General features: G+C 39.7%; 1 protein-coding gene across 5 annotated transcripts in view; it reads right to left on the bottom strand.

Annotated features, from left to right (window-relative positions):
• SHISAL1 (shisa like 1) overlaps nucleotides 1–17,250 on the bottom strand; it is a 70,829-nt gene that overhangs the window by 17,395 nt on the left and 36,184 nt on the right. For 2 of the 5 annotated variants that reach the window (XM_048301225.1, XM_048301224.1), the window contains exons 3-6: nucleotides 14,520–14,733; nucleotides 7,599–7,916; nucleotides 5,996–6,025; nucleotides 3,762–4,289 (exon numbers count right to left, since the gene is read on the bottom strand). In XM_048301225.1, the coding sequence (XP_048157182.1) occupies nucleotides 4,274–4,289; nucleotides 5,996–6,025; nucleotides 7,599–7,916; nucleotides 14,520–14,733 (578 nt within the window). In that variant the 3' untranslated portion in view covers nucleotides 3,762–4,273. Of the gene's footprint in view, nucleotides 1–3,761; nucleotides 4,290–5,995; nucleotides 6,026–7,598; nucleotides 7,917–14,519; nucleotides 14,734–17,250 lie in introns of those variants that run through there. The other 3 variants (XM_048301226.1, XM_048301227.1, XM_048301228.1) reach the window with 3 other exon arrangements.

The following is a 17,250-nucleotide window of genomic DNA, read 5'->3' as shown; positions in this document are numbered from 1 at the left end:
CAGAAAACAGATAATCCTACTTGCTACTGGGAAGTGAAGTAGCCTATTTCCACGCATAACCACTTTTTACATGTCTTTTTTACCGTCCTGTATATTATGATGGGTGCCAAGTTTCAACCAGTTATTCCTCTGCTGCTGTTCTCTGGAGGCTACAGGATGTTGTGCTGATTAAACTCATTTCCACTTTGAAGGAATGTACCTCACCTGTTCTGCTTTGGGATCATGTTATCACCTGACGTGGGACTAACTTTAGCAGCATTTCTTACTGTGTTCCAGTGACGTGTCACATTCCTGCCATTTCATGTCCTAAGCTACTTTTATCTCCTCAGCATTGCACACTTCTGAGAAACTTTTGATGTGGATTTCAAACTCTCCTCAGAGGTGTTTTTTGTCTGCAGTGAATTGTAGACGCCTGTGCCGTATGTATTTATGACAGTGTTGATCATGTAACTTCCCCAAAACACTTTAAGTTCCTGAAAATTGTTTCCTGATTGACAACAGCATTCTCTCATGTCTCAATGAAGAGTAAAATGACTCAGATCTCAATGGGTCTTGATTTTTTTTTGCTTTTGAGACTGAAACAGCCAAGATATATCTGATATCTTGCTAATAATGAAAAACTGTGTCTAATTTCTGGTTGTTCAGTGAAACATTATTATAAAACCAAGGTCATACAGACATGTTTCAGCACTTCTCTGATGAAATGACTGCTGTGGTTGTTTTCATCATGATCTCATCAGGGGACAGGGACAATAAAAGTAATGATGTGGTAGATTCCTGACCTCAGCTCTCACTGAAATTAATTGTCTGACATTGTTACCATTTATGGTCCTGCCTTGAGCATAATCACGTAAGTTTCTGATGTTTTCATTAAATGCCTGGTATCCCATAATATGCCATCGTTTCACACGGAAATTTTAGCTTACTTAGAAGATCTTTTGCTACCCCATAGAAGGGTTATTTATTACATATGGCTTTTTGTTTAATAATAACTCTGAGAATAATAAATAGGTCAGCACAGGATCTTCAGCTCTATTACCCGTTTGTTCCTCCTCAAGTTTAGGGAGTTACTTGTTTTTTTGACATCCACAATATACATTGGGAGTTCATTCTCCAAGGTGAAAGCAATGGCATCTTACTTCAGAGACTCTTATCTTGTTTTTCCTTCTCCCTTCTCACTTCTGTTAAAAGCACAAAGTGTACATAGATAGTTGTTTTGCAGGTATTTTAAGTAGTTCTCTGGGGCTTAAACTACTGATGATGAGCAATATCCTGCCTATATATTTTTCCTTTTTTCTTTTTGAAAAGTGCTTTCTTTCAGTTCAGAACAATGAATTACACTAAATCTCCTACTCAAAAATCCTGTTGCCACTTTGCATAAAATAAGGCTTGTCCATTTAGATCATTAACTTCAGCTCCTCAACACCTCCCCTTTAATTCTTTCTACCACTGGAAATATCTTTGGCTGATGCTAAAGTTTCTCTGTCATACTTCAGAACCCAAGTGAGGAGGTTATTTTACTTTTCTGTGCATATTTAAAATATGTAAAACAGGTACAGGCTGTTAAAATTGCTATTGAGCATCTGGCACCTAAGAGGATGCAAGGGGCAGGACTTCTATAACTACCAAAATATTTACAGAGTCTTTTCAAGTTTACTGGTTTCTACTGGGACAGAGGAGATGGAATTGGTTGATAGAATTTGGGTTGTCACACTCCTTCCTGTGTGATGGTACAGTGTTGTGACATTATGCAGTGAAATTGTGGGTTTAATTGGAGCCTTCTGATTTCACATAAATTTTATGCTGCTATCTGACACTTCAGTGGTGTCATTCCAGATCTGTATCATGGAGATGAGGTAATGCTCTCACTGCAAAAAATTCTGTCTTGAGTGGATGAGAAAATTCAAATATGGAAGATGTTCAGATCTGGTTTCCAGTAATTTTACTAGATTTCATTTCTCAGTGTGCAGAGTTCATTCAGCAATTATATTCAGATAACCTTTTGGCCTAGTTACTATTTTCTCACAATTCATTACCATAATTAAGTTAAACTGCTTCAACTGTACAGTCCATTTAAAAGAAAGTCTTCCTTGAAGCTGATGAATGCAATAGTCCCAACTCGATGAAAAGGCTGAGAAACAGCTAAAATAGGGAGTATCAATCAGCCTGCATCCCATGAAGCTGAAGTTAGGAATACAGAGAAATCAGTGTGGGGTCTATAATTTATGGAGCCAAAGGAAAAGGAGAATATGGCATGAAATGAACAATATGTACTACATATGTATCAACAAAAGATGCAGTTTGTGCATATCAATGTACACAAAGATTTAGATTGAAGCAGACAAAAAACCTTGCATCTTGGCTTAACTTCACATCGTAACAGTTAATTTCTAAACACAAGGAAGGAAGCAAGCAGGCACTCAGTAACTTGAACTATTTAAATGCAAATGATAGAACCAAAATCACCCAATAATTTGCATGTTGTAGTATCGAGGCAAGCAAACAAGACTCGGAGCACTGCGGATTTTGAGGTGTTTGCTTCCAAGCCCACTGTGTGTTTGTGCTGTTGATTTCCTGCCCTGATGTGCTGGTTTGGGCTGGGGTAGAGCTAATTTCTATTTTTACAGTTATGTAGTTCCCAGCAAGCAAGGTAAGAATATTTAAAAGAAGATACTGCTGAATGTATCTGTTATTCTAACCCAATCGATTCCAAGGGGACTGGAGGCGCACAGATAATGGTAGATACTGCCTCACCTAATCTTTGTAAACAGATTTTCCAGGTGATGTCAATTCCCAGACAGTTCTTTCATAAAAGCACGTAAGTATTCAATTTTATTTCTTTACATCTTTTTAAAAAACCCAAACAAGTACTGGTGCTCTGATTTGCCATATTTAGTCTGAGTATAACATAAAAGTCTAGGTGGGGGCTCTACATAAAAAGTGTGCTTGGCCCTATGATGCAAAATTTTGCATCTTTAAAACAGCACCATTCTATTCCTGTTCAGTGATTTTGCAAATGTAAAGTTGAGATCTTTCTTATTTACTTAAAATGGAAAGAGGCAGCTTTTTTCCCCTTGGTTACTGCAAATAACTTGAATCAAGAGCAGCCCCTGCACAGACTCCTCTGTCACCACAATGGCTCATGATTGTGGTGGACTGTGTTTACAGTGACCCACTGCAGCATCAGTGTCCCATGACACAGGTAAGATTGCGCTCTTAGAAACCACTGAAGGAAGCACTGAAGTGATAGTCTAGATCCTCTTTCAAAATTTGGTATCAAAGCAAATTCTTTCACATAGTCTTTTTAGCCACCGGCAAAATATTTATGTGTTTTTAGTACAGCTGCTGTGGACATGGCTCAGTTACCTAAACTCTGGCTCCTAAACTCTGCCAGTATTTTTATAGGCTTTATTCTCTCAGGTGCTTTGGTAGTCATCTGAAGAGGTGTCAAGAAGCAGGTGAATAGTAGCAAGCTAAAAACTATTCCATTTGTTGTCCAAAAGACAAAGTGCCCCAGAGGAATTCACAGCAAAAGCAGATTCCAGCATTTTATAAGGGAAAGTAAAACAGACTTGCCTTTGCCTAATCCATTCCAGCTGTGTAAAGGAAATAACACGGGCTAACCCTGCTGGGCTGCTACCTTTCCTGATTCTACACAAGCAGCAGGTTTCTGAAACTGGGAGTCACAGAGCACGTGTGTGATCCCAGGCATTGCCTCTGCCTGCTGTGGTGCAGAAAGGCAGGGAACACAGAGGCAGGTGTTGGACTCGGAGACAGTATTTATTCCCTGTGATTTGCATCCTTGATGGAAGGGCAGGAGGAGTTTGACATCATCAGAGCAAGGCAGAGTGATCAGGTCTCCCTCTCACGCTTCTTAATGTGATCTTCCTTTCTAGTCTGACCATTTTAATTACTATTAATTAACAATATTCCCACAGTTGTGAGAACAAGTTGCTTCAGCAGCCAGAATTTCGATTCCCCAACTTGCGATGTTTCGTTTTATCACCGCCCTGGCTTTTACTTTGCTGAGCAGTAGAAATAATTTGCCTGCTGCTTGTTGCAGTTCCATCTCCAGCTGTTACAGCTTGCTCAGGTAACCAGGCTGCAGGTTCTCCCTCAGGCCAGCGAGTGTGGAAGAGCCCAGCTCGTGCCCCTCAGCCCACGAGGGAAGCCAGCGCTGTGTGAGCTCGGGCACGCGCGGGCTGTGACGGCGTTGGGGTTTCAGAAAGTACGTCCACCAGGACCTTCAGCCCACACAGGCCTTGGGCAGCCCTCAGATGCTTTTCATACTAAAGAAGAAATCAGCATTAGTTGGGCTGCACAATCCACACACTACAGGACGAAGCAACATTAGTCCAAACGGGGTTGTATGCTCCTGAGATTAATGATTTTCCTTCCTGTCCTTGCACAACACTGTGAGAGCAGGCAGCAGCTTTGCCTAATGGATTCCAGACCTCTTTACTTATAATAATATTATGGCTATACATGGCTCTCTTTGTCTCAAGTAAACAATGAAGTGATCCACTGTGACAAAATGTTTAAACATCATAGGGATGGTTCTACCCACTCTATACTACTACTTGCTTGATTTTTCTCTCTGACATACCCAATTCATTGCCAAGTCATGGCACTTAAAACTAGGGCAAGGAACGAAATGCTGAAATAAAAAGCAGTTACATAATTTTTAAAACCCAGGGAGATCTGAAAATTGCTTTACAAACTATAGGTTAATCCTGACATCCTTCTTGGGACAGCTTCTTACACTGTCAGTTCTCTGCAGTACTCAAGGCATTTGCAAGAATCGCTTTCCTATTATCATCATGTAGTGTCTTCTAGAATGGGCATATTTTTAATTGTGCTCAGATGAATGTAGTACAGGAAGTTAACAACTTCAACAACATCTGTCATCACGAAAACTGGCAAACTGTTTCGGAAAATGTCTTTAACAGTATTTAAGTTTTTTATGCCTGGGGGTATGTTCATACCTCTCAGGATTAAAAGATCTATTCTGCATTTTCAAAATGCTCATCTGTCCACAGGAACCATTCTTACGGTATGATATCACCTATATATATATATATACACACACACACACATATGGTGTTTGTGAGATGCTAAAGAAAAATGCTTATTTTCTCTTTCAGACTGAAAATCTGGGATAAGTTTAGGACACATTAAAATGGCAACATAAACTGAAAAGTTGATTTTTTTAGACTGGAAACCCGGTGTGTTAACAAAGCAGGTGTCATCATCTAGCATAATGGAAATTCAGATAGAAAATTTAAAACCAGTATTTTAACAGATTCAGTAATTTTGAAAATGGTGATGGAAATTATAAATCCAGTAGGTCCACTGCACTTCATCACTGATAGTATAGTTACATTTTGAGAAGACTGTACTGAGGTCATTCATCAAATATAGACTGCTGCAGAAAATCAGACTCTGAAACAAAGCTTAATTTCTGTAGGTCAAAATTACCATATTTTCATCTATATAACCTGCAGATTATCTAACAGAGAAATAAATATCCAGGCAACCCACTCCCCACTCTTTTAGCAATTGCTGTAGTACACAAATCTGTCATTTTCTGAGGGAGCTGTTTACTCAAAATCCTCTTTTGCATGCTAAACATCTTGCCTGTGATCACCAGTGCCTATTGCTATTTTTTCTGTATCCAACTCAGACTGAATCATCTGTGCTCTTGGTTCATGGGCTCTGAGTTCCAAAAGTTGCAGGTTACAAGAATGAAAATGTGGCACCTCCTGTAGTGTTTTACATGCTGAAATACAGGGGATAAATAGGGTTTTGACAGGGAAACATCTACTTTTTTCTTCCACTGAGCAAGGAGAGGACTAGGGGAAAAAAAAGGAACAATTTTATGGGAACTGAGGAGAGCACAAACAGCTCACTGGGGAAGAAGTGAGTGTTACTGGAGTGACTTATCAATGCTCATCTCCTGCCAATACAGGACAAGGAGCATATGGGATGCGCTCACCTGATCCTAACATACATTGCCCGCTTAACGCTTCGGGAAAAGCAAAGAAACAGAACAACAGGAGTCAGTCATGTGAAGTAACCAGCAATCAAGCCTTCAAGAACATTGAATGGTTTCAATTTACAATGTTATGGCAGACTAATAGTATATAAATTTGCAGATGCAGTCATTTTTGTACATGTACACATACACGTATTAAGCCAGGATACGATTACTTTACTACAAATGTAGTTCTTAACATACATGGCAATTTCAGCTGGAGACTGGGAAATCAGTGTGCAAAAAAGCTGGAAGACTTAGAGGAAAGAAAAAGGAAAGAGGAAGTGAAAAGAAGGATGCTTACAACAAAGCACAAGCAATTCTCTCTCTTAAGTACCAGCCTCAAACTCTTCTGTTTGAGCAAGAGCTGCTGGAATGGCCCTTAAGTCTGATCTCCACGGGATACATCCAGCACTGCCTCCAGTGCCAAGCAACCTCCTCTTTCACCAAATTAACCATCACTTCTTTCTCTATTGCAACAAATCTGCAACTCTATTTGCTCTGGATTTACACTTAAAATTAAGGGGCAAATGATGAAATCAAAGGACCATCACTGTTATCGTCCCATCTGCAACACAGCAATACACAGAGGTTTCAGACTGAGATCAGTGCTGAGGCTGTATGTGCTCCACATCTCCAGGAACTGTCATCATCTTTTTCACCCTGCACATTCTTAGATCACTTTATTTTGCCAAAACTCAAAGCTCAGCCTTCTGGAACTCCTCTAAAATACACTGGTGACTTGGTACTCTCTGCATCCTTCCAAATCCTAATGCTTTCTTGCCAAGAAAAAAGTCCCTGCCTTTCTCGACACCTTTTTCAGAGAAATGTTTAACTCAGCTCTCTCCCTTTGCTTTCCTTTTCTACAGCAAAACCAGTCCAAAATAATTCCATGTCATTTTTTCCCATGGCTATCTGTGTTTAATTTCTTCTATTTATACTGCAGGTTCTGCTTGCTCCCACAGATCTTTCTCCCTTTTGGTCTGAGGGGTTTTTTTTGGGAGGTTTTGTCTTGGTTTCATAGCATTTAACCTTACAGTAGCCTACTTGTGTCACTCTGTCAAATGAGATCAAGCAAAGCTTTTTTGGCTATGCATATAAAAAACTAACCTGGTTTTTATGTTTCTGTGTCTCATGCCACAAATAGAGTGGATTTGTGACATCTCACGTTGGAGCTATTCCAACGTCGCTATTTTTACAGTCTTTTAAAACCAGAGCAACAGATACACATAGCAATCAGTCTTTGAGACCAGATTAAAATGGCTTTTATAATGGTTGATGCAGATTTGTAGTTTATTTGCACTACAGAGTAGTAAAACTGTTTAAGCGCTGAAAGATGGCAGCACCTGTTTCTCTAAAAGGATTAAAAGATGTCTTAATATAGTCCAGAGTCAGACATTACTCCTAAGCAGTAATTCTGTAGGACAGGTCATGATATAATAAAGAATTATGTGCTAGAAATGGTGCTGCTCAGCCTGAATTCACAGGCACTTCCCAACACAGGTAATTGTTCACACTCCAAAACAGCAAAAGAATATGTGTCAGTATGGCTTAGCTTACTTACCAGGCAGATGTACTCTGAAAAGACACCAGGGGTGGGCTTAAAGCATCTCCTTTTAAAGTGTGTACTGTCTGTGATGTTCGGGGCTGGGGCTGAGTTTGAGGCTGTGTCTCTGGCTGAGGCTGTGTCTGTCTTGGGTCCTGAGCAGGGTTAATCCATCGTCTCTGTCCCTGTGTCATCCACTTTCCCTGGATTCCCCAGCGGGCCAGGTAAAATTTGCAAATGTCATAGTTCATTGAAGAGTAATATAAAAGGTCCAGTATCAGTAAGATCACCACAAAAAAGCCATAGATCCACACTCCTAACAGTGCGCTGTAGTTGCTGTGAAAGGAAGAAAAGGGACAACAAAAAAGTTCTCTCAGTAGTGGTCACTGTATTAGTTCATGAAGGTTGTTTGTTTCATTAATTATATATAGATGGCTGAAACAAAATCTTGTTCTAAGCACATGTCTTTTAAAATGAGTTATTTTTTCAATATGAATACTGCTATAGGCATGATTTTTAAAAAACTAAGGCCACCTCTCTTACAAGGATTTTTATTTGTCCTTCTCATCTGTGTATAGGCTTTCCAGAGTGGCTGCTAAAGAGCTCTTAATAAGCTGGTAATAAATTTAGGAAGGAAGAACATTGGCAAAATCGTGTTAGACAATGCATTTCACAGGAAGTACTCATTGAAATGTGTGTGTCAGTGTAGTTATAATGTGTATATATATATAAAGGCCATGAAAATTATATGGTGCAGAGAGCGGTAAAGCTGTGACAGGTGACTCAAGATACTAAAAGAAAGGGGGAGGAACAGGAGGAAAAGGTATAAGGGGTCAAAAATCTGGAAATCGAAAAGGGGAGGAAGTGCTAATACCCTGCTGGAGATGAAGTATTATTAAAAGAAAAATGACTGTCAGGAGTAAATGCAGTTTGGATTGGAAACTGTGTGAGTGGGGAGGATGAGGTCAGAAGTGAGAAGGAAAGAAATGTATAAAAATGAGATTGTTAGGTAGAAAGCAAAAAAAGGCTGATTTAGACCCATGAGCTGATGTGGAAGTACATGTACTGGAGACTGTAAAACCAAGAGGAAGCTGAAGGGATGTTAGTAAAAATGTCATTAGGAAGGCAGTCTCAGAGAAAAAATATATCAGAGTAATCGGTGGGCAACCCACATCTCCATGGAGCTGAACTCAAAACTGAACACACACTCAACCATGCTCTCCTTTCACAGCCAGTCAGAGAAACCAGTCATATTTTATCAGGACATTGATCACAATGGAAGTGCTGCAAGAAGAAAAGAAGGATGAGAAGACATTATACATGCAAGCCAGAAGGATATTTTGATATTTTAAAAACATGGCCCCCAGCCTTGCTGCATCAAAAGATTTCAAGACTCTGCTTTGAACTTTCATTTCTATTTAAACTACTGTATGACTCTTCCATTTTATACTTAAAAAAAATCAGGATTTGAAACAAGAAATCAGAATTTTACTTTCTGAGTTGCTGTCTGTCAGGACTTCAAGAGACTGATTCTTCCCTCCAGGGAATGATTTTTCCACTACACGGCTATAATGCCCTTACATTAAATGAGGTTCCATTTCAAATAACTAAGTAACAAGAAGAACGTCCAAGTTATTAATGGCTCTCTTCCTGTGTAACTTTATGACTATACAAGCCTAGAATTAGAATTAAAAAAAAAATAAATCAGTAAATTTCCAGGAGGATTGGAAGTAGGCAAAATATAATGCTTTTGAAAACCCTTAACTCCAGGTTCTTTGCCTCTGCTGAAGACTTACACATGCAAGCCTAACTTCACACAACAGAGGGTAGACCTTAATGTCATGCACTAAAATCTGCAGTTCAGGCACTTGAAAGTAGAACATGATCTGGTTAATCCAGGTTTCTCAGCAGTGCTGCTCTTGACTTCCAGTAAATTTATTCCTATCGGGGTAAACTCTTCTGTTTTCTGTTAATATTAAACAAACAGGGAAGTGAAGGCTGGAAAAGTCAGGAAGGAATGCACTTGGACAAATCCCATTCTTGCTCATCATTAATGCCAACAGGATCCATTTTGTATACAGGTGAGCTGTATTTGACCCACACTAAGAAAACATTTGTTTCGGCAACAAGGTGAGAGGCAGAAACCTCTTATCATGTTCCTTATCATGAACTCAAAAGAATTTGTTTGTATTTTAGGTATTTAATTTCATCCACCAAAATTTTGATTAGTGAAAATTAGAGCTATTTTGAGGGTTCCAATTAAAAGCAGTGCTTTTTTAATCATGCCAATATGTAAGTTACTCATCTACTCCTCCTAAATAACAGCTGTTCCTCACAAGTACAAAAATGAAAGGCTGCTTCACAGTAACTAACAATGGCACAACAGCACTATCAAAAGGGCCTTGTGAAAAATCACAAGCAAAAATAGTAAGTAGTATGTTCAGTACACGGAAGGATATTCCATACTTGGATGTTTTCTGTTTCTCCAACTATTAAGGTGGTAGAAAACATTAATTTTTCTGATGGCTACTAATTTTAGTAAAATTTAAAACTGTCCTGCAAATCAAGATGTCCTCATTAGAAAACAAACAATCTTATTTACACAGAAAACCAGTAAGGCCAGAAACACAGAACTCGGAATCCAAAAACTTCTAGGACTTGCTCTCATTTCACTGACCTGAATGATTTAATTGTCAAAGTTTATTCTTGCAATCTGGTTTTCCTCTTCTTTTAGGCAGAAGTTCAAATTTTATCAAAACTAAAGTGTGAACAGATTCCAAATTTGCTGAGATTCAAATTAAAGGGGTTTGTTCCATTACAGGGTGGATCAAGTTGCATCTATCTCATTCATTCACTTTTTGAGACAGATGACAAGCTGGTTATGGACTAGCCGATATCTTTTTAGTAGATTTTCTTGAGTTTTATGTGCAGCACATGAACAAAAAATAACTCATTTGGGAATTCAGGTTTGAAAAAAACCAACAAATCTAAACAATTGTGGGCTGAATTCTACAGCTGCAGAGTTTAAATGCGGGCACATGGTCACTGAAATGGTTTCTTCCCGTTCTCCCTAAAAGGAGCTGTTCCTTGGAGGAGTAACAGTAAGTGCTGCCCCTAGGAAATGCAAAGTTACATCCTGGCTACTGAGGAGACCAGTGCAGTTTTTGCATCTACACTTTAAATGAGATTTCCCCCTGCCTTATTTTTCTTTTATAATTCTCTCCAGGCCTTTGTCCAATCCTGAATTTTCCTGAGGAACCTGTTACTGCTCTACCTAAGAGGTCTTCCCTGCCAAATTACATATTTTTGCAACAGTTGGTAGTGGGATTGATGTTTGGTTTGTTGTTTTTTTTTTTTCCCCTCATTCTTGTAAAGATGATGCTCTGAGTGGTATCTAAGCAAATAGTATTCAGTACCATGGTGCTATGCTGTTCTCCCATTGCTTGGAATGAGGTGTGCAAAAGCCATTCCACTATGCAAAACTGGACTAAGAGATAAGGAAAAACACAGATACACCACAGACTACCAGAACATTGTTCCAGTATCAGATTAAGGACCCCTATCATAGCAGTACTGCTAATAATCCACCTAAACATGCACAACAGAAAACCTGACTCTGAAAACTAGATAAAAATAGTATTCACTTGAATCTAGTTTAAGAATAGTTAAACAATTTCTTAGACGGTTCTGAGGGAAAATACTTTGGATTACAGAGTTTTTTCTGTCTGTTAGACATAGCTTGTATTTCTATATTTAATACTAAATGAATCATTCACATTCAAAAAGATTATAGACTGATTAATCTGCATGGTTACAAGGATATAATACTCCCATCTTTTGCTCTTATAAAAACATAGAAATATTGTGTTACAGTAATGGAAAAACGTAAATAAACATGGTTATATTTGCACTGTGGGACTGGTGAAGACAAACATGCCTTTTCAGCTGTGCTATAACAAAGAAGTCACAAGTCACTTCATTAACTTTTTCCCCCAACTGTGTTATAAAACCAGAAATTTGTTTTGGTGATCACAAGAATGGCTAAGGGGAAAAATAAACCAAATAATAATACTGAAATAAACCAAGCAATAATATTGAATCAGTCTTCCCTGAAAACTATAATCCTTTTTTTCAGTTCATTGCTATTCCCATATCTTATTCTCCCCAGCCACAGTACAATTTCATCAGAATTTTTTTCAGTGGTGTGTGAAATTAGATCTAAACAAAGAGCTGACTTTGTCACTGTAAACTGAACCCTGGATGCATCAGAATCCAAACTATCGTGTACATTAAATAAAGTCAGAGTATTAAGTAAGAAGCTTTTTGCAATGTTTTTAATGTAGGCATGTAGGGTTCACTTCTTTCTGCTCCTTCTAAAAATACCAGGAAGTTTTCTACCAAAGTTACTGAGCTCAGGGTGAGGAGATCTCTCTCCTGTCTGCCTCACTCCATTGGTGGAGTTTTACGTAGGAAGCAGCATCTCTTCATTTTCCCGGTCCTGACAGATTTATCAGAAGTGATGTTTGAGGAACAAGGCAATACCAGTTCCATTCCTGAGCTTCTCTACGCTACAGCCCCAGAGGCTTTTTATTGTATCCAGTATGATGTCACACACCTTTGCAAAAGTTCACACACAGCTGATGTCCCCAGGAAATCCTGGACTGGGTGGTAAATAGTCTGCAGGTGGTTCTCAACCACAAATCTTACCAACAAAAACTACACAGGTACCTCTTTCACCATCACAGCTGAATAAGGTGACTTTTAAAAAACAGTTCTACATGAAAACTAATATAATACCTTTTGCTCTAAATATTTTTATCGAAATAAATGCTGTAGTTCACAGAGTATCAAACTCCTTTTTTTTCCAAACTGCTCACATACACAACAGCCCTGTGATATGATGAGCCCTGGATTTGTTTCTCTGGTGGTGTGTGCACATGTGCAGGTGCACTGTGTCTCAGGGCATCTTTTGCAGTCAGCCTGGATCTGTTCCTCTGCCTTGGAAAGGGGCTGGTTGCCCTCCACATTCCAGGTTGCTGGTGAAAGGAAGGGCAGAAGAGCCTTACCTGAGTAAGCTCTGGTCATGACTACACGGAGTAGCTGCTGAGACACTGAGAAAAGCCTGAAGCACTGTCTTTGTGCTTGTCTGAACTGCCTTTGATGGTAACATCCTGACCTCTGTGAGACAGGTTGGTTAGCACTGCTGGTGCAGGGTTTACAGGGGAATAAAACAAGTTTGCTGTGTGCAGGACAAAGACCTGGAAAAGTGTGCGGGCAGCAGCCACATGAGGCCATTCTTGAGGCTCTTTTTACCACTCTAATTGTGCAGCAGATTCTGGTTCTGTCTGTGACTACCTGCAGAGCCCTTATGCTCTGAGAGTCCTGTGAGAACCTCTCTGACATCCAGGGCTGCTGAGGGAGCAGGGTCAGCCCACTACTCAAAGGGGCAGCATATCCTGGTTTTTTAGCATGTGCAGAGTACACATTGTGTGGGAGCACTGGGGCTATAAACTCTGCCAGGTTGCCTGGAGCTATTTATGTGCCAGAACTGGGGAGCTCCAGGTGAGGGTGCTGCCAGTTGCTGGATTGTCTGGACTGCACAAAAGGTGGAGAAAGTGGATGGTCTTTAATCGACTTGGTACTACACTATCTTCCTAGTGTTCTGTGTGATCTGTTCTCATCATGATGTTCCCAGGTGCACTACAAAGTCAAGGCAAATTTCACCTGAAGGACATAACTGCACATAAAGTAACGAGACAGTAGAGATCCACATTGATTTAAAGCTATCTTATTAAGGGTCTAGTCTATTTTTGTCCATCTTTGTGGGTGATTGACACTTAACACCTGTAAATTTAGAGAATGCAACTTCTACATCTATGCAAGACTGAGATTTCTCTGGGCAGGTCTGTGTGAGGAGTGGTTGTTAGGGAAGGCAGTGCTTTGCTGGCTCCACAAGCTGAGCACAGCTGCACACAGTGAGTTAGACCAGCCAGCATCAGTATTCCAGCACCATCGTCTCCTAACAGCCCTGCACCTGCTTCCATAGGGATGAATACAACACCCCAACCGACTGGCACCACAGGAAACACCAAAATCCCTGCTGCAAACAGAAATCCATACACTGTGATTCCTCTTGTCTTTAATCTGCCCCTTCCTTGTCCTGGAGGGGCTGAATACCAGAATAAAATGACAGGGAAAGCAGATTGACCGGAATTCAGCCTTGGGGATTACGCCAAGGGAAATCACAGCAGATTAGGGTGGCCAGGATGTCAAATACTAAATAGGAAACTGACCCCAAGTGAAGATTTTGTCCCAGTAAATAGGCAATCAGTAAGAAAGATCTACTTGCTACTTCCTAGTTCTTTATAAAAAAAACCTTACTGACGTTTTTCTTGGGGGACAGCCCTCAGCCGAACATGGAAGTATCCCAGGTAACAGGCAAGGAGACCACACAGTGTTGGTATAAAAGCAAATACGTTCTGCTCCCCAAGGCCAGTGATTTGCTAGAAGAGATTTAGATCCAAAAACATCAGGGATTCCAAATAATGCATTTGGGTTGATACGGAAAATGTCAGCTCACTCCCTCTCTCACCTACGAACAGCTCTGGGATTTATTTTTACTGATGCACATTTAAACATAGTTTGGATCAAATTAGGGTCAGGGAAGAGACTTTTCTAACTTTTGTATGTAACCTTTTATTTGTCACATTTATATGCAACTTTTACTCTCCTTGCAACGTTTACAGCCCACGTCAAAGCAAAGAAAGCAAAGCTGAAATATTATTTCTTTTAGGAGCCCTGCAACAACAAAAAACCTTTCAGTAATGGTTTTCTGTATCTGCAATTATTCTAATTGCTTCCATCAGTAAGTGCACCTCAGACTATGTTATTAGACCAGGAACAGTTTGGGGAAGAGTATGTTAAAACTCATTTACTTACTTATGCATATATCCATCTGCATTCCCTGTTAAGTTCATCTGCATAACAGTCTGAAATTCTGTCTCATTGCAGCAATATTTAAACACTGTGTTGTTATGGTGACAGCAAAAGATGTAAGATTTGTTGTCAGAGAGACGGGGGCAGTGAAAACCAAAGTGGTAGCGACCTTTGTAGTCCGTGTACGGCTCGCAGACCCGAAAATGCGCGGACAGCACTGTAAAACAAAAACAACATTGGCTTTGTCAGTCACTTCTGTTATCTGGATGTTATCAACTCTCAGTTTTCAAGGCTAAACAATTGTTGGTTGGTTTTTGAAAAACATTAATATTTCAGAACTTTCAATGTTATAACATTTAGTACTTAAAGGTAATAATGTTCAGACTTCCGTTGTATTTTGAATTTTGTTGTTTCTATGTTTCTGATTACCATTGTTTGTTGTTTTAAGGGAAGGGAAAAAATGCCCTCCACTTTAAGAGGCACAGAAGTAGTTAGGGAAATGTTTTCATGCTGCTGTTCTAAATATAGGGATATCCATAACACACAACAATATTCATGTTTGATTCTCCTGGGACGACTTAATAAAAACAAAAAGTCTATGTAGAAACAGCAATAAAAGTTTGATGGCACTTGGTTTACTGTTCCTGATATCTTTTCTTCTTCTCTAAAGGTCAATCTCTGATCAGGAATATTCTATCAGAAACAGTCATTACAAACAGCATAACAAATCCGAACAACTCTGAATTGTAAATAGAACTAATAAAGTACAGGTGCTCCTGGGAGTTCTTATGTTTCTGCTGTAAGAAGTTCTCATGTAACGTGTTTATTACAGCTCTGAGAACATTTTTCTTTTTTACACTGATTTCAGCATCACTTTCACTTGGGGAAAGAAGAAGCTGTTCATAGATATACTTTTATCATCTTAGTTTCCCTGAGTTTTTCAATTGTGCAGAGAGGCAGGATGGAGATTCCTTCCAAAATGGCCATAAGCAACCACATGCAGCTTCCTGAAAGCCTTTTAGGAGACAACATTTGGTTCCACATTCACAGTTTTTGTCATGGTAGGCCTTACAGCGTCATTCAAGGGTACATGTACCCCACAGACACCCCAAAAGGCTTAAAGCTCTGAGGGAAGTGAAATGTAGAAGTAGCGTCTGAATCCTCCTAGCAGCAAAATGTTTTTCCTTTGCAGAACTGAGGCTCAGCAATGCTGTGGGCAGCTGCAGTTCATAAGGTTACACTAATTAATAAATGCTATGTCACTTTGGACTGGCAGAATTAACCCTTGTAATTTGGTGCATGAGTTTTCTGTCAGTTTACCAGTCCAAGAGGTTACACATGATGACTTGCACGGATTTAGCTGAACTGCGCTGTATCCCTCTGCACAGAGCTCCTGTTAATCTGCAATTGCATCTGTGCACCTTATCTGTCTAATTCTCTTTTTTTTCTACCTTGCTTGAAAAACAAAAGCCTATTCCTAACACTTTTATCAATTTTATAAAATATATTAATTTCAAGACAAATTTTAAGGATTATGACAGTGAAGATCACTTCTTTATTTGTGTGTAGAGAGAGAGCCTAGAAAAAGACCCCAAAGTATTAAACTGACAACAAGGTAATTTGTACTGCTCTTTGAGTCAAGAAAGCCCACTGTAAACATTTATGTATGCACACACATAGCTGGCATCTGTACTTTCATGAAAGAAGAAATCATTTTTGTAGATTAATTCAGTCAGGAACTGAAAGTGCTGGAAGACAGCCATTTCTAAAGGAATACATATATTGAGAAAAAGAATTACCTACCTGTTCTTGCCCTACCTGGGAAAAACATGTGTTTAGACACAGGTTTTCAACATCCTCTGCAACTCTTGTAACAAATCTGCATGTTCAAATTCTGTCACAAAATCCACAAAGGATGTAATTGCATAGAGATGAGTTTGTTTGAACAAGTGCTTTGCTGCACCCCTCCTTAATTAACACAGCAATAATGAAAGTGTGCCAGGTTGGATTATGTTGTGAAAAACCTCAATGTTTGCAGTTGGAAGGGACCTCTGGAGGTTATCTCATGCAAATCCTCTGCTCAGGCAGGGCCACCTGCAGCCTGTTGCCCAGAACCGCATCCAAATGGCTTTTCAGTACGTCCAAGGATGGAGACTCCACATCCTCCACGAGCAACCCATGGCAGTGCTCAGTCCCCCTCACAGTGAAAAAGCATTTCTTGATGTTTGGAGGGAGCCTTCTGGGTTGCAGTTTGTGCCCACGGCCTCTGGTCCTGTCACTACCCCTCCGAGGTTAAGCACTGCCAAGTGCTTTATTTAACTGCACATGTGGAAGCGTCCCCTGATCCCTACGTGGTCCTTTGCACTTTTTAAAAAGAAAACAATCGCCAAACTTCTCTGAGAATGAAAACATCATTACAGAAGGAAGGGAGAACTAAGATAACATCAGGTCCTAAGCAAATCCTTAAATAGCAAAATGTGTTGGTGATGAAATAAATGCATGATGTGGGACTGAATCACATTCTCAACTCAGAAGTCAGTGTGTGGTAGGTTACCCCTGCTGGGCAGCTGACACCACACAGCTGCTTGCTCACTCCCCCCTCCAGTGGGATGGGCCAGGGAATCAGAAGAGCAAAGAGAAAATTCAAGGGTTGAGATAAACACTGTATAATAAATAAGAAAAAACCTCACAACACCATCAACAACAAAAAACAAAGCACAAGTGATGCTAAAAC

The sequence above is a fragment of the Corvus hawaiiensis genome, chromosome 4 (genome assembly GCF_020740725.1).
Source record: "Corvus hawaiiensis isolate bCorHaw1 chromosome 4, bCorHaw1.pri.cur, whole genome shotgun sequence".
Classification (NCBI taxonomy): domain Eukaryota; kingdom Metazoa; phylum Chordata; class Aves; order Passeriformes; family Corvidae; genus Corvus; species Corvus hawaiiensis.
This window is presented reverse-complemented; position numbering and strand designations above follow the sequence as displayed.